The sequence below is a fragment of the Meriones unguiculatus genome, chromosome 5 (assembly GCF_030254825.1).
Source record: "Meriones unguiculatus strain TT.TT164.6M chromosome 5, Bangor_MerUng_6.1, whole genome shotgun sequence".
In the NCBI taxonomy this organism is placed as follows: domain Eukaryota; kingdom Metazoa; phylum Chordata; class Mammalia; order Rodentia; family Muridae; genus Meriones; species Meriones unguiculatus.
In genome coordinates this window covers 42,664,325-42,682,318 of record NC_083353.1, presented here as the reverse complement: position 1 = coordinate 42,682,318, position 17,994 = coordinate 42,664,325, and the positions used below count along the sequence as shown (strand labels likewise).

At 49.7% G+C, this 17,994-nt stretch overlaps 1 protein-coding gene across 2 annotated transcripts in view; it reads left to right on the top strand.

The window, feature by feature from the left end:
* The window catches only part of Eefsec (eukaryotic elongation factor, selenocysteine-tRNA specific), a 197,277-nt gene that overhangs the window by 168,663 nt on the left and 10,620 nt on the right, over nt 1–17,994 (top strand). For both annotated transcript variants that reach the window (XM_021638825.2, XM_060383722.1), the window contains one exon: nt 4,031–4,187. In XM_021638825.2, the coding sequence (XP_021494500.1) occupies nt 4,031–4,187 (157 nt within the window). The remainder of the gene's footprint in view (nt 1–4,030; nt 4,188–17,994) is intronic.

Sequence of the window (17,994 nt, the reverse complement as noted above, 5' to 3'; positions counted from 1 at the left end):
GGGGCCACCAGTATCTAGGGAATGCACAGGGACCTGGGGACCATATTCCAGCCCCACTCTCCCTGGGCCTAACCTACACTTGGAAATGAAGACACAGAGGTTAACAGAGGACACAGTGAACCTACTTGGCATTAGTATGTCTCAGGTCAAGCCATGAAACAAGAAAGTAGGAATGACAGAGACACTTCCTTTGGATTTTAAATCTTATTAGCTGCCACTCTTGCCATAGCAGAACAGAGGCCATCCAGCAAGATGGAGCCCCTGTAGCCTTTCCTGAGAAGACCACAAAAAGCCCACTAGCTGCATACTTTAACCTGGATACGTAAAACAGTATTGTAGTACTAAGCATGGTGGAGCTCACTTTTAATCCCAGCACTCAGGAGGCAGAGGCCCTCAGGGTCTCTGAGTTTGCAGCCAGCCTGGACTACATAGTGAGCTTCAGGACAGCTGGGGCTACACAGTGAGACCCTGTCTTGAAAACAAACAGACAAATAAAAATATTGTGGTAATGTAGGTTCATGAATAGGGCTTCACCATGCCAGTAGCCCCATAGGACTGACTGTCCACCACTGGTCAGCCAGGTAAGAGCAGAGCAAAAGTGGAGCCTTAGAGGTAGTACCAAACTAACTTCAGGGACGTCTCTGGCATGAAAGCTCTAGCTTTTGACATTCTTCTGATGTTACTAGAATTACTCTGCCCTTTGGCAAGGACCTGGTTTAGGGAAAGAGGGAAGTTCTGCTGTCTTTGTGGCATTTGTCTTATAACATTTTATAGCTGAAAGATAGGAGACAGGGGGAAGTAGGGAGTCTTGTGAAGGCCTTTGCTAATGGATAGCATGCCTGCCACCCAGCTCTATGTCCAGGAAGCCCAGGCCTGCAGGCTCACTGGACATTTAGCTCTGGGTAGGCAGCATCCAGGCTGGAGTCTGCCCTGCTGTCTTCTCAAGAAGGGGAAGGAGGGAGGGAAAAAAAGTCATTGCCCAGTGCTGGCAGTGGGGCCTTCTCATAGACAAGAACTGACCTCTGGACTTATCACATGAATGATAAAGTTTTTTCCTCTCAGTGCCATGGCATGGATGCCTGTGCTTCCCTCATCATCTCTGAACACATGCTGACTAAGCTCTGTGAGGTGTGGGGTATAAAAAAGAACCCCTTTCCTTGAGGGGCTTTTTAATCTTCCTCAGGATTAAGTAGCCAAGCTCAGAATGGGGGTTCCACCTCAATCCTAGGGTAGGGAAGGCTACCCGAAACAGAGTAGAACCTAGGTGGGTAGGGAAAAATCCACCAGTGGACAGAGGAAGAAGGTGAGAGAGGCATGGCAGAGGGATCTGGGGAGGCTGTAGGTGACAGACATTAAAGCAAAGGCCTTCACAGGTGTATGTACCTGTCTACACTTACAAGTGTTTAACTGCAGTGTGTATGTATGATTGTGTGGCCAGTGTGTGGCAGTGAGGCTCTTAATAATGAAAGACCCCATGTGAGGGCACGGGCAAGGAGCACTGCTGTGGAGTACAGGGGCCCACGTGGGAAGTGAGCCTTCTCTGATGATAGTAGTGAGCAAGTGGATAAAGATACGACATAAGGTCAAGTTGTAATCTTGGGCAAATAGACAGGGTGAAAGTCAAGAAGGAATCAGTGAGGGCCAGAGAGTCACCAAGGCCCAAGATCCCATCTAGACCTATTTTGGGTGGCCGTGCATACCCCACAGATGCCAGCTAGGTGTCTGTCTTGAAGTTGTACCACAGGTACATGGGGATAGTGCAGGTCCTTATGGGAAGAATGAAGAGGATGTTACTGGCTTGGTTTCAGTAATGAACTTTTTTTTTTTTAAGACAGTGTCTGATTCATAGTATATATCCTGGGCTGACCTTGAACTTTCCAAGTACCCCAGATTCTGTTTGAACACATGATTATCCTCCTGCCTCAACCTTTTTGAGAACTAGAATGACAGGCATGTGCCACCATGCCCTACTGGTAATGCTTTATAACGATGCTTTCAAAGTAAGCTATGAGCTCTTATAGTGACGCTATAGGGGATCTGAGTCTCAGGTGTATCTGACCCCAATGCGCCTCAGCATCCCAGGTAGCACTCTAGCCGCTGCTTCCATATGGAAGGGAGCTACAGTATGCTGACTGCTGGTTTGGGTTTCAGCATAGGCTTTGCAAAGGGCCTGGAAGCCTGTGTGCTACTCTTCAAATCAGACCCCCCCTGAGGTAGGATGAAGTTCCTGAAGATGAGGAGGAAGCCGAAGCTAAGAGCAGACATGATAGGGAGCCCATGGCAAAGGGCTGCTCATGACTTGAACACTTTCAATCATGGGGACATGGATGGACCACGCAAGCTGGAGCCACTAGACCAGTTAGTCTAAATATGCAGGTGATGCCAGGCTGGGCTGCAGTGGTGAACCCTCTTAATCAGGGAGCCCAGCTCTGCACAGTGACCCTTCTGTGGATGTGGGAAAGGGTTTCTATGAAGCAGCAAGCGCCACCTTGTGCCATTTGTAACTGGGGATGTCCAGCCTAAGCAGTAAAGTACAGCTTTCATAAAGTCTGATCAGTGGGACTTCTGGATGGCAGTGAGCAGAAGGCTGGCAGTGCTGCCTCGAAGGGCCAAGTCAACAGCCCCACCCTCCACGAGCAGGGGCTGCCCTAGGGGAGTATGCTGGAGCCGTCTCAGGAAAAGGAGGAGTTGCTGTGTTGGGAAGAGGCTTGTGAGTTACAGAGAGCTGCACAAGTGGAGATTGTAATTCTTATCATTGTTTGTATCCAATTCATCAATCACCAGGAGAGAAGGAATGTGGTGCCTTTTATCTACTGCTGTGAATCAAGGAGAATAGGATATGTTTCCCCAAAAGGTTTTTAGGGTAAATGAGACAGTTTCTACTTTTCAAAACAACTCATCTAGGGTGCTTGGCCAGATCCAGATGTCTTTAGTAGCAGTGAGATGTTGTTGGCACCTTAGCAGAAGACAGCCCAATGGCCTAGAAGGGGACAACCACTATAAGTGGCTGGAAGAAACTGCCCTCTACTTGTGGCTGTGAAGAAAGAGTAGGCTTACCTAGTGAGAGTGAAAGACAAATACTTCCCTATTTATTTTAAATTTTAATTTTGAACAGTTAATTTCTTCATTTCAAAGATCAGAATGTAGGAAAGATAAAAAATTCTCCAAGTACCCCCATGCCCTTCCCTGAGGCAGCAGCTTCTCCTGATTCCATGTGTCCCTAGTGCACACAGTTCTGCTGATGTCCACCCAGCGCCCTGTGTCTTCATACCTTTCCCTCCCTGTGGTCACTGTGTGGCCAGTAGGAACGATACACCATTTTTCTGATGTGTGAGAGAAGACAGCTCGTGGTGAAATCCATTCAGGCTGCCCTCAGCCAGCAACCTCACTCGCATGTGTCTCTTCTCAGCCCAAGTTCCCACAAAGAGGTGAGGGGTGGCCAAAGTCCCTAGCAGGGATGAGAGCCTAGAAGGAGTGGTCCTGGAAAGGGAGCAGGGGCCAGGGACTATAAGGAATCCTGTCCAGAATTAGATGACAGAGGGCATCATAGAGGGCAGATGGCTGGCTGAGAAAGAGTAGGGCCTACAACACAGTGAGCAGAGAAAAGCTTCAGCCAAGGCATGTGGATAAGGCAGGATGGCAAGTCGGGTCTCCTCCTTAGAGACTCTCCCGGCAGGGAAGCTAGAGCCAGGACTGCTGCTCCATAGAGTCACAGACACCCTGAATGCAGAGGCAAGTGAGAGGATAGCTGGCACAGGGTATGACTCATGCCACCTCTGCTCCTCGAGCTCTCTTGAGCCTGGCAGACGTGTATCTGGGCTTTAGCATGGGACCCATGAGGTTGCCATGAGGATCACGAGTGTAGCTCTTTCTTAGTGCCTGCGTTAAGGGAATATGGTGACTGTGTACTAGGTAGCTCAGACGTTCTCTCTGCTCTGTATACATCATAACATACGAGGTGGGCACAGCAGTTCACCCAGATCAGTTCTCAGCATGCACTACTAACGCCTACTCTCCTGTGTGGGGACAGGTAATGGATGACTACAGTGTGATCGGACGCTCCCTGTTCAAAAAGGAGACCAACATCCAGCTCTTTGTGGGGCTTAAGGTGCAACTGTCCACAGGAGAGCAGGGCATCATCGACAGCGCCTTCGGCCAGAGTGGCAAGTTCAAGATCCACATCCCTGGTGAGTGTAGCTGCATGCCTGCAGAGTGGGAGACATGAAGGGCCCGAGCATAGTTGGGACAGCACTGCTAGCCTTGGCCTCTGGCTAGGGAACAAGCCTGGGTCCTGAAAGGGGTCGGGACAGTGACAGGTCAAGGTTGAATTTTATCCCACTGTTTAATATTTGGAAAACACCTCAGCTTCCTTGTGAAGTTCGTACTGAGCTTACAGAGCGTTCAAAGGAGGAAGGGAAGGGAAAGCCCGCCAGGGCTGGCACAGTACATGGTACCCAGTAAGTTCAAGTAAATTGCAGACACCATCGGGCTCAGGGACATGTGCACGGCTGGGTCAGGGTGTGGACCTGCTTCTGGAAGTACAGCCTGTGTTTCTTTAATGTAGTCATCCCTTAGGTCATGTGTGTGTCTACATACAAACTGCATTTTATTGAAGCTGACTGTGTGAGGCCAATGCTTGGTCCTGGAGGTGTGCGGGTTGTCATGAGAGAGAACAGAGGGTGAGCTTAATAAATATCCACAGACAGTGCACCACAAGCACACGGGCCTGAGCTGGGATACGTGAGATGTGTGAGGACTTGAGCTGAAGGTAGCTGGCTATGGGAGGGATGGCCATCTGAGGTGGAGATGTGCTATTGGGGGAGTGATGGGAGTGTGAGGTGGGGATGTGCTGAGTGTTTAAGAGCTGCAAGTCCAAGAGTGCTGAGTGTGGGAGGCTGTGGGAGGGGGCTCATAAACTGGGTGTGTGCGGGCTGCATGTCTGAGTTGATGTGCTGAGTATGCCAGGACTGGAGGTCGTCGGTGGGAGTATTCTGGGGGTGGGGGGGGTTGGACAGGTAGTACACAGGTTACAGCTAAGATTTGTGCATAGTTCCTTATAGCACAGGAGGGACTGAGGGTTCTGTTTGTAGGAATGCCTTATGATCCCCAATCTTTTACCCCACATACTTTGTATTATGACAATTGAGCAAAATTGGAATAGTTACAGGGAACCATCTCTGATATCGCACAGACTCATATAGTCTTCTGTGGCTCCAGGATCCTGGGTTGGAAAAGGAGGATAGATGTGAAGGGAAGTTTAGATGAGGTGAGTAAGATCATCATCACCTTGGTTTGTAATTTCTTGGCTAGATCATCCCTGACTCAATCCAGGAAGTAAGTCTCCTTGGCCTCTCTTCAGGTAAGGCCAGGGGACCCAGAGGGCCACCAAAAACATTGCCCTCTTACAAAGAAAGGCAGCAGTCACCAGAAACCCTGTTCTCTGTACCTCTCTGCTTAAGGCTAGGACGCAGTAGATGCACCCACAGCAGAGACAAGGACCACTGTCTTTTATAGCCAACTGCATACCATCTGGGCACACAGCTAATACACAGTGACTACTCTCAAATAATTCATAGCCAGTTCTCCATCTGCTCTGCGGTGCTTTTGGGATCCCCCTGTACCATCCCTGGTCCAGGCCCTAAGACTACCAAAGTGAATACAGCTGGGGTGGCTCCATGTTCATGGAGCTTACAGTGGATGGTGAACTTGTCATCTGGCACCACAAGAGTTCCACAGCATCACTGGTTGAACTGTTCATAGCTCTGGAAGTCTGGAGGCTGGAAATCCAAGATCAGAGAGTGGGCAAGGCTAGTCTCTCCTTGGTTTACAAATGTCCTTTTTTCTTTGTGTCTCACATAGCCATCACTCTGTATACCTGTCTTAATTTTGTGTAGACACTACTCATATTGTATTAGAACTAACATTAACAATCTCATTGTAACTAATCTTTTTAAAAGCTATCTCCAACAGCAGCCTCAAGCTGAGGGACCTGGCACTAGCTCTCTCTCTCTGTGTGGGTGGGTGGGGGCACTTGGTCAGCCTGCAGCAGGTATGAAGATAGGGTAGACATTCTCAATGTTTACATGAGACTAGCCATGCTAATGCTGGATGGGAAGGTGTATGGTGTTACGACATCTCACAGCAAGGCCCCTTACTGAGTCTGGGGTTAGAAGGCTTCCCAAGAAGATGACATGGCTCCCAAGACTGTACCCAGAGCACACACAAGCCAATTGTGTGTACAGCAGATGATGCATCCTGTCATGGCATCAGTGCCCATGATGAGTGGTGGTGAAAATGATGGTTGAGCAGGTATAGTAGAGCTTGTGACCCAGTCTCAACTCTGGGCAAGAGCCAGGTCCATGGTTACTGGTAGATCACAGGTCATCAGAGAGCCACTGGAGCATATGCAGATGAGCATTTGTGATACCTTTGGAAGTCAGAGCCAAAGCCTGGGCCAGCATGAGACAGAACCTGACTTGAGATGACCTGCCCTTCATGGGCTCATGGAGATAAACACAGAAGGAGGAAGTGCTACCCCCTCAAAACTTTCTGCACACATCCCCTCCTGTGTTCCAGCCATGGCCTATGTCTTAGTGACACCTGAGCCTAGTATACTGGTTTTAGCTCCTTCCCAGGAGCCTCTGGTATAGAAGACTTCAGAACTAGCTTCATAGGGAAGCCCTAGGGGAAGAGGTCATGGAAAAGAGATCACATGATCCTCACCTTCCAGAGGAGAATGAGAGGTGATGAGGAAGTTCCCCAGAAAACAGAAGGAAGAAAATCGTTCAGGATAGAAGGAACAGAGAGTGCTAAGTCGTCACAGAGACTGGACAGAGTGCAACACAATTTGAGAATGTTGAATAATAACAGCATAATAGTCATTGAACATTGTGCTCTGTGGGACATTGTTCTAAGTGCTTTATGTGTTGTAGCCGTTTACTTTGGTGTGTCCAAATGCTAGTTTGGGAACAGTTTTTAAGCAGTGGTACTTGTGTCCACCAGCAAGGTCTTAGAGGAACTCAAGCATGGTAGAGGCCCCAGGATACTCCCTGCTACTCACCCTCTGCCCCAGCACAGAGGCTTGTCCTTGGATGGTGAAAAGACGTAAGGAGCTTACTCCTGAAGGCCTTAGACTTGTACCTGCCATCTGGTCTTGCCAAAACTTGGCAATCTTGACTTTGGGTCTGGGTCCTTCTGCTGTGGGGATGCCCTCAGTGAGGGTGCTTTCCAATATCCTCAGCCTCTTCTCCCTGGGTGCCAGTGCCCCGCCACAGTGTCTACGTTTGCTGGACACAGCCTTCCACCCAGTATCTCAGGGCATATTCAAAAATTGGTTTCCCCATGCAGAGCTCTGAACTCAGCACATTAACACAGACCGGTGACTCACTCACAGAGCCTCAGTGGTTCAGCTATTGACCAGGGCGATTGCCAGCCAGAGGCAGCCTCTGCCAGGTCATATGCCAGAAGTGCAGAAGAGATCTGGATGGAAGGGGAAAGAAGAACATGCTGTGTATCAACCATTGCTGGTGTTGGGCACTAGGTTCTACCCAAGAGGTGTTCTAGAAATCACGGTTTTCCATCTTGTGGTAGGTTCTCGGGGAGGCTGTCACTCACTTTAAATCTGACAATGAAACAACATTCCTGTCTTGGAGGCCAGACAAGTGCTGGTCTCTCCCTTTTGAGGCAGAATTCTCAACATGGTATCTATAGGACAGTGCCAAACAGTCAATGTACGACATGTTGGCAGTAGCTACTGCATCTATAAATGTCATCTTCATCATTTCTTGGGCTTCTTCCTGTTGGGATGCCTGAGAAGGCCAAAAGGTAAAACGGTCACCCCATCAGCAGTCCCAGGTTGAGTGAACATTTTACCCACAACTGTCAGAGGCTACAGGTGTGACAAGGTGAACTGTCCAGGTCAAATACCTTACCAAGTTACATGGCTAAGAAAGAAACTTTATTGGGCCCAATCTATCTGCCCACAGAGCCCATCTTGATGCTGAGAACTCGGCTGCAATGGGATATGAAGCTTAGCCTGGGAACCAAGTGGTTGGGGTCTGTGAGGACCCAGTGCTTACCATGTGGGCCCCAAGTTCACCGCATTCACTGTCAGCCTCCAGCTGAACTCGGATTGGCACCTGGCCTACTGCAGGCGTCCCTGGGGAGCACCTGTGTCCTGAAGAGGACCCACTCTGAACAGAACTTGTCTACCACTGTCCAACAAGTCAGGTCCTCTGGCTCTAGGGAGTCTGGGCAAAGGGCTGTGCTGTGAGTTGGTGTTCACATAGGGTTCAGAGGATGGACCATTACGTGACTATGGCAGAAATCTCTTCCATCTGTGAAACAACTGCCTGCAGCACAACCTGCTGCTCCAATCCCAGGCCCTCCTCTCAGGGTCCACTCACTTAGCCCCCATCTCTCTGAGTAAGAGCTCTAGGGAGCCAGGGTCCAAGTGGCTTGGTCTTAAACCAAGATTTCACAGGACTCGCAGATTATTAGCCTGAAAAGCTGGGGAGAGTTCCCTCATCTCAGGGTTTTAGGGTTGGTTGGCTGGTTGTTGGTTTGGTTTTGGTTTTGGTTTTGGTTTTGTTAAGCCAGGGTCTCTCATCTAGAACTTGCTAGGCCAGCAAGCCCCAAGCTGTTTCACATTTTCAATATTGGGATTGCAAGCACACAGTGCCACCACACTGGATTTTTTTTTTTTTTTTAACATATGTTCTGGGGATGGATTACAGGTCCTCGTACTATGTATGCAGTAAACACTTTACCAGCTCTAGGTACCAGTACTATTTCACCAGCCTTCCTCCTGGCACTTTTCACATACCACAAGCTTGATGATGAGGATACCCCGTCAGGAGCAAGAACAGAACACCCCCTTATTTCTTTCAGGTTATGCGGCCTGCAGTGTCACATACCGTACTGTCCCAAAGTAAGTGCCACGTCACCAGATTACACAGGTGGTATTAGAAGGACAGTCCCTTCACCTGTGGAAAAGTTCAATGACTGCTCCCCTTGGGCCTAACACACTCATTCGCAGAAGCCCTGGTACCTTTGACTGGCCCAGCAGAACTTGCCAGAGCCCGCCTTGAGCCTGGAGTCTAGCATCTGGGAAAACAGGGACCTTTCTGTGAGAGCTCAGGGCTAGACTGACTGGTCGGCACCAGGGCCCTTACCAGTGAGCCCATCGGCCTCAGCCCTGCTTACGAGGCTTCTGGCTCTTAAGCTCTTAAGCAGGGGCCATGACTTCTCACACAGGGGTCAAGGCTTGAACTGTGCCTATCTCCAAGTCGAAAAATGGGAAACAAAACAATTTTTATACCTGTAACCTAAAAGAAATAGCTCATTCTGTCTCGCTGTTAGCCAGCTTCGGGTAGTAGAAGGAGGTTCTGTTCTCATTCTTCTCACTCAGTTTTCTTTATTTATCATCTCACCCTTCAAAAAAGACTGGTCTGCATGTTTCCAGCTTTGGGCCACAGTTCATATTGAGTAACTACGCTCATCTGGACATAGTATTGGGTAGTGAGATTTCATGGCAGCCCTGCTTGGTAGAGTGCAGCAGCAGGCAGCACCTGAGCTGAGGCTGGCCCTGGAAACCCAGGGCTTCCTGTGAGCTCAGTGTTGGTTTCTAGCACCTGAGCTGTGAACAACAGTGCTGAGCATCTTCCTAAATTTACTGTGGGCAGTGTTTTGTTATTATTGGTTCCCATAAGCTAAACTGTCCTACTTTTCACAAAGAAAACACCACATATTTAGAAGTTTTCTGCAAGCTTCTGCCAGAGGCATTAGGTTACCTCATCTTATGCTCCTGTCAGCCAGGTAGATGGAGTGGATTTCAGCTTTCTTATCCTGTGCACTCCATCCTCTCTAATTATGGCTTATTTCTTTGGTGACTACTAAAATCACTCTTAGCTCCTTCCCATCCCCTATACACACACACAGGGTTTTGGGGCAGGGGATGGGGGAAGCAGAGGCTGTAGTTCCCAGCCTGGACCAAGCAAACTGCACAGTTCCCACTTCTGGACTTGCACCTGGGGATGGTCCCTCCTAATTCTAACTATAGACCATCATGGCATAAGCATATCACCCCAGTACCCTTTGCAGGTTTGGGGTGCTGCTGCCTATATGGCCCTTGGTCCTCCACAGCACCTGCACCTCTGATCCAAAGGCTTGTGCCCTGAACCCAGAGCCAGAGCCTGTGGTGGCAGTTCCATCACTCCATACTTGAGCTGAAACCCTGCAGAAGGAGCTGTGACTCAGGGCACTACCAGGAAGGCTTCTCGGTAGAAGAAGGTATCATCCCATCTAGTCTAGGTAGCTTCTGAGCCCCCTGACTCCCTGCTGGGCATCTGCACATCAAATCTATACCTGCCTGGGCCAGAGTTTGTTTCTAAGGTCTGTCCTTTTCTGAGGGTGCCTGGCAGAGGAAGTCAGTGTCACAAGATGGTGGGGTGCTAATGGTGGAGGGGCATGGTACTACCTGAAAACTCCTAGTGAGAGCAGAAGACCATGTGGGGGTGAGACCCAGATGCCAATTCATCCAAAGTGTTGGCTGTACCCAAACATCCTTAAAAGGGGCCCCCAGACGATACCCAGGATGAGGCAACTCTCCTGAGTAGCCATTCATTCCAATGGGGTCTGCCCCACAGCTAGCTGCCAACTCCTACAGGGAGGCAGGAAAACAGCTCACTGGGAGAAGAGAACTGAACAGGGGTGAGGGGTGAAAGTTGAGGTTTCAGAGAATCCTATAAAAATGAAAACAAGCCATCCATCTTTCTCCCGGCATCTTACCCCGACGGCGCCCTTTCTGAATCTTGCCTGGACGTCTATGGGGACAACTCTGAAATCTGACCCACCCCCCATAAGCTGCTGCCACCCCAGCCTAGGGCTGCCCTGGACAAGGACAACCTGGTATCCAGAATAGGGAGCACTTTGGGGTGTCTTCTCCCCCTAAATGAATAGCTTCTTCCAGCTTTGACCATTGAGGCATTTCAAAGCAATTGTAAAAATTATATGAACCCCATCGAAGAACTGTTACAACAATGTTTATTCCCAGCATTTGAAACAAGGACAATGATATTATAAATAATTGTAGATGATGAAGATAGGCAAGAAAAAATAACATAATTAAAAGAATTTTACAAGACGGCCCGTTCACAAAGATGGATGGAGTAACACAATACGATGAAAATATCTGCAATTAACATAAACCAGCGCAGTGGACAGAAACCAGCTGCTGGTCAACCTCCCCACAAGGTCCCGTCATCCACATGGGCAGTGCTGGGGCTTCTTAGGGTGGCCATCATGGCTCTGGGGCCCCAAGAAGAGGCAGTCTGAGGGTTCTTTCCTGGCAGCAGTTGGAGACCTGGAATCCAGGGCCTGTTTAGTAGAACTTGCACAAATCAAGGAAAGTCACAGGGCATGCTACAGAACTTCCCTCAGGAGCCCCTCCCTAGCTCAGGATGACATTAACCCACTACTCATTAACCCCTCCAAGTTCCCTGTCACAACATGTTGCCAAACCTGTGGCTGAATTTCCTACAACTTCTCCCTATGGCCGGTATTCCCGACACAGCCCCACCTTAGGACCGGCATGTGGCAGGTGCTTGATAACTCTGGGTTGGTCAACTAATTGGTAGCCTGAAGCCACTTTGTGTAGTATAGGGAGCAGGGTGAGGAGGCTGTGCTTGTGCAGTTAGAGCTGGGCAGAGCACAGCCTGGCTGCAGATGCTCTAGGTACCCACTAGCTAGACCAGCATCCCCGCCTCCTGTCTGGGCAGGGACAGTCCAGAAGCAGTTTGTCACTTTATGTCTCCTGTATGCTTTCCTTCTCTTCATCACTATTTGATTTCCTAAAATAATATAATAATAATTAAACTTTTTTTTTTTTAGCTAAAAAACATATTCCAGACAGTACAGAGTTAGATGACTGTGTTGTCAGCAAATCACAGAGATGGAACTTTGTCTAGATCTCTCCCACAGCCTCCTGCTTGTTTTTCAGAGAGGGAGCTAAATGTGGTGGCCCCTGCCTATAATCTTAGTGTTCAAGGGGTAGAGCCAGGAGTTCCAGGCCATCCAGAGCTATGGGGAAACCCAGCTTTGGAGAGGGGTTGTTTTGGGTTGTTTGTTTGTTGAATTTGTATTGCTTTATATTTTTGAGAGGTATAGATAAAGCTGAAGTTCCAGCCCTCCCTGAGGTGATTGTCACTCCCTTTAGCTGACCTTGTACCCCAGTGAGCTTTAAGCTTTCCCTGTTTGATGACTCTGTCAGTGCACAAGCTAAACATCCCTTATCCAAAAGTGCCAAATTGACCATTTTTCAGATTGTATAGTATTTAGAGCCATTACCAGCTGAGCATCCCTAATCCAGAATTGAAAATGCCCTAAAATCTGAGAGTTTCTGAGAAGCACATAGGCACTCAAAGGATTTCTGAGTTTAGAACCTTCTGGATTTTGTCTGTGTTGTTTTCAGTTTCGTGGACACAGGTTCAGGTTGTTTCTGTTTCAGGGGTCCCTGTCCTGCAGCCACTGTAACACTTGTCTAACCACAGGTGTCTCACACTGTGAATGGCTCAGTTCATACCCCTGTCACCTGTCTGGGGTTATCAGGGCATCCCACTTCTCCACTCCACAGAGACACACGTGAGCATCTCTGGGTGGGTGCTGACAGCACAGCTGTCCCCAGCATCACAGAAGACAGGGGCCTGCACATCAGCCAGTTTGCATACCTGCCATTCCTAGCACCGTGTCCCATGATTGGCCGTTTCTTGCCAGTTCCACAGATGCAGAATGTGGTTTTCAGAACTGCTGTTCACTCCTGGTTTCTCTAGCACTTAGGGTTGGGCTTCCTTCAGCAGAGCAGGCTCAGATTTTCTGGTGAACTTGTGCCATGGAGGTAACAGGAAGCTGGGCATTTGGTTAGAAATTGGGCTCTGGTATGCTCCACCTGGTTTCCTGCTAGCTTTGACTTCCTGTCAGTGACTAAGAATCAAAAAACCTTGGCTTTGTGGGAGTCGACCCTTTGCTGAACCCTCAGGCAGTGTCTTCGGGAAGGGACACACAAGCAGAAATGCTTTGGCTGCAGTTCACGGGAAGGGAGAAGTGATGGTTCTAGAGGTGAAGGATCGGGTGTCGTGAATTCTTCTAAGGCAGGGAGGCCAGCCCTGGAGCTGGGTGGGGTTCTTCAGAGGAGCAGCTATGCAAAGGCCCCAGATTAGACCCAAGGTAGCAGGGCAGTAAGAAGCAGGGGCTGTGGGGAGGAAGGAGAGGTGTGCAGTGGGGAAACTGATAGACTGGAGAAGCACTGAGCAACATCGTAGGAAACCGAAAGGGAGGTAATGAGCCTGGAAGCCAGAAGAGAACTCAGCACATTTGTCTATGTGAAGCCACGTTCTTGATGGCTTCAAACAAAGCCCTAGGCTGTGGGTCTCTTTAAAACTGGAGTCAAATCAGCCACCTCTTATTGCTCTGAACAACAAAGTCTATGGCCTCTACCTGCCTGAAGCCCTGTAAGACTCCAAAAGTCATCTGTGGCTACTCTCAGACTCTTGAGCCTCCTGGGCAGGCAGTCTCCCTGCCTAAAGCTGGGTACAGAAGCAGGTGGAGGAGGACCACAGAGCAGAGAGCTCCAGGCACCAGGCTTCTTCAGTCACGTCTTCTCGCGTCCCACCTGTGTGTGCCGTCCTCTGACAAGAAGGAGGTGAGGGAGAGGCCAGCTTCCTGACGGGGCAGTTGTGAGACATTCATAAAACTTTTATTGGACTTGCCACCCTTCCAGATAAATATTTTTCAATTTTATGAGCTCGTTTTAGGGCCTGGGCTTAATCCTGGCTTTGTAGCTGCCTTAAAAAAATTAAATATTGTTTTGGCAAAAGAAGCCCCTCCCCCATGCCGCCAAAGGCAGCTCATAAATCCCCATGTTCAACTCTTGCCCTTGCCCCTCCTCACCCAGCTCTCTTCCCTCCCACACCCTTGTCCGAGAACAAGATGGGATCCAGTGCATGGCCACGAAAGGAAGTGCAGAGGGGTCTGCTTTGGAGGCCCACAGCAGCTCCCCTGAGGCTCCCAGTGGGGTTCACACAGGCACTGCTGTGTCCCAGGTCCTCCTTGCATTCCTCCCTTCGTCTGCTGTCTTGAGGACTGTTCTCCCAGGCCACAAGGCCCCCCAAGAGCCCCTATCTCACTGCTCTGCCTCTTCCCTGATGGCTCTGTGCTGTCAAAGACTTTCTGCTCTACATCCTTATTGGACATGAGTCTGTCCTTGAAAATGTGACACACTCTTCCCCATGCGTGGCCCCGGATCTGAGCCCTGTGAGCACATAACAGGTAGAGGTGGCACGTGCAGAGTGGGAGGCGTACAGGTGGCTCTGGTGGGCTGATGACTTGACAGACTTTAGACTTTGTTTTATGTGATGCGGTCCTAAGCACTGCCATGTTAGTTCATAGCCTTGTCACAACCCTGTGTAGTAAGGGCTCTAGCTATCCCGTGTTTCAGGTAAAGGGACTGAGGCGAGGGCTAACATCACATATGACACTGCACGATGACTGGATCCTGGGTCAGAGGCTGGGTCCTGGTGATAAGCAAGGAGCCCATGCTCTAGCTGCTATGTGAATGCCTCACTCTGAGGGACGGTGTCCCATTGAAGAACTTGGCTTGGGTTCAGAGGTGATTTTGGACATTGACACTCAGGAGAATGGAGTGACTCAAGATGGAAGAGAATAAAGAAAGATAGTGAACAAATTGTAAACACCTAGGCTCCATCATAGTGCCTGTGATATTGCCAAGTCCTTTAGGCCACACGGCATTCTTGTGATGCAAGCACTGCTGTTACCCTCGCCTGTCCCCTGGCACTTGCACACACAAGGCATGGATGCAGCTGAGGATGGGAACAGTTCATATCCAAGCATGGGGAACGTGGCTTCCACTTTCCCATTTATTTGCTGTTTCCTGAGCATCTCTGCTGGGCCAAGTGCCCTGAAGATTTGTTCACTGACATCTCCCTATGCCCGCCAAAGAACAGGCATTGCCGCATATCACAGAATAGATACCTGTGGGTCAGTGGCACAAGGGCTGGCTAAGGATGGGAAGAGCAGTGTGTCCTGCCCAGCTATTGAAGAGAAGAGGTACAAGGCATGGGCCTGTTGTTCCTGCCCCTGCCTAGTCCTGCTCCTGCTCTAAGGCCCCAGATGGCCACCCAGGGTGTAACTGGCAGTTAGGATGCGTGTAGACTCCAGAGTTACCACCACTCAACTTTCTCAAGGGAAGTTGTCCCTATAGCTATACCCAGTACTTGTAACTCTGTAGGTAACTGAGCTGGCCACCAGGCAGGCAGGTAGCATAGGAAAGTTGCTTTCCTGGGGCCACCATAGAAAGCAGGGACCAGGCAGAACAATACCAGGCAGGCCTGAGTGGACTTGGCACTGTGGAGGAGCAGACATCGGCGTCCCTAATAGACTGCTTGTACTGCTTGTGGCATCCTAGACTTCTCACAGAACTCAGACTCAAAACATCACAGGGACCCACTTATGTCGCTGGATGTCCTCTTTTTCACAGAAGGCCAGCTTTCCACTCACAGTAACACATGGCGCTCTGTGGAGTGAATTGATCTGAAGAAGGCTTTCTTGAAAAATAAAAATGGAGGAAGTTGCAAGGGGTATTGCAAAAACAGTGCTGCTATGAAGTGGACATGCTGAGCTATGAATATGATGGGTGATGAGGGTCCATAGCTTCTCCCCAGCAAAAGGAAGGCACAACAAGCAAGCCATTCCCTGACAGCTAGCCCCACAAACATAACTCATTGTCAGAGATTTCCACATGGAGAAGCATCTCTAAGAAACAGGGTTCTCTGGCCATGACGGGCATGTTCCCTCCAGACTCTCAGGCACCAGGCCCACGTCTTCTTTGGATATGTGGGCAACTGTATTGGAACCCTGTTGTCAACTGAGGCAGGCACAAGTGCATTCAGGGGCAGGTAACCCCACAGCCAGCTTGTACAGACTCAGCTCACCACTGCCCATACAGATTGCCTTGTAGTATGTCACAGAACAAAAAGGTACAGGCTACCAGCCCTTCAAAGGAGCTCTCTTAGGCCCCCTGCTTTCCCACCAATGCTGGAGCTGACTGTGCAAGCCATGGAAGTCACAAAGAGTAGTGCAGGCCATAGGGTTCTTGGGTCTCCAAAAACAAAGGCTTACAGCCCTATCAGCTCACACTTCTTCCCAATGTGGGCAGTTTACTTTAGAGATGTCCCCCGTTCCGGCTGTTCTTATGGTTTCCCTTTTAAAAGAAAATCAGAACTCCTCAGAGTAAGTAGAAACTGTAGTATAGCTTAAAAGCTGCACACAGCTTTTAAGCCCTCTCCCCACTGAGGGCACTGCCAGCTTTTGCTGACATAAGCTCTGGTTTCTCCTCAGTTTACTCAATGGCAGGGGTTGGGGGACAGGGCCAAAGATAGTCTGTGTCTTTTGGGCAAAGCACTGGCCACAAGTCCCTGATAGACTAGCTACTGCCTGCCATGGAACCCTTCTCTTCAGTTACAGATGGGACTGGAGAAGGATGATGCCTAGGACACCCACCCTGAGCTCTGGGGACCAGTGCTACCTGTCTCTACCACCACACTGTTGAACAAGGTGTCATCCTGGTCACATGTATAAATTTGGTCCAACTACAGGAAAACTGAGAGGGGTTTTAGTTTTCATTGGACACAGTGATTTCATGGATACACCCTGACTGAACCCACCTCCTGCTGTCTTTCTGATGTGGCCTAGAGTGGGCCTGTGCCCTACTTCCTGCAAGAACAGGAGGCAGGCCTCCAATGCAGGGTTGGCTGATACAGCCAAGCCAGGTTGCTCTTCAGAATCCATGGAGAGGGAGCAGTACTAGCAGAGCCACGTGGCACCAGCACAGGACGCATAGGTTCCTCCCATAGACCTGGGCCACGAGAACACAGACATATGTTTATTGAGAGCATGCTGTGCAGGTGCTGGGCAATATCCTCAGATATGAGGCTACAATGAGCCCTGACAGGGCTGTCAGAGAAAAGAGAGAAGTCTGTGTCATTTCTGTGTGCCATGCCTCTACCTCACACCCCTCAGTACATCAGTCCTCGTGCCCAGATCACATGAGGATACAAGCACACTGATATGTCACACAGTGAGCAGTAGTAAGGCATCAGGTACCTGGGTTTGGCCCTCAAGGCCAGGAAATCTAGTATGAAAGGTCACTGGCTCCAAATGCCCCTTTCTTTGTGTGTACCCCTAGCATGTAGTAGCAAAAGGCCTCCTAAAAATGTAGCCAGCCTTTCCCCCCAGTTATAATCCACACTGTCCTGTCAAACCAAGTTATGGTGAAGACAGTGAGTGCGTGCTCTTTGGGATTTAGAGAATTGTTGAGTAAAGGGGATCACATTGCCCATCACAGACCTAGAGGAGCCACTCAGAGCCAGGTGGCATCTGTGGAGCGTATGCAGAGATAGAGGCAGTGTTGGGTGAGGAGTCTGTGCCTATGTCTCTACTCCTAACAATACTCCTAAACACTGTGTCCTGGGAAGTGGAGGGACTTTGAGCCTGACTACTCTAACAGGGGCTATAGCAGAGGTGGCACATTTTATCAGTAGATGAAGCCATGTCCCATGGCAGAAGCCATCCTCTCACCCCACATCCTTACTGTGTGACGGCAGGCAAGTGCCCAGGCCACAATGCTCTTTTGTCTAACCTTAGCCCAGTACAACAGTCAAAATCCTTGGATTCCCCACAGGGTGTTGGAGGAAAATGGAGGTAAGGCGCGGCACTCCGGGTATGGCCAGGACCACACCCAGCTCACTCTCTGTGCACTGAATGATAGAGGATACTGGCTCCTGTCCCTGATTCCTCTGGCCCCTCAGGTCTTCAGCCACCAGCCCTAAGTACCTGACACCTGTAGGGAAGGTTTCTGTGTGTTCTGAGCAGAAAGAGGAGGCATTGTTTGCTACTGGGTGCAGAGCGGCTGCCTGTCACTCT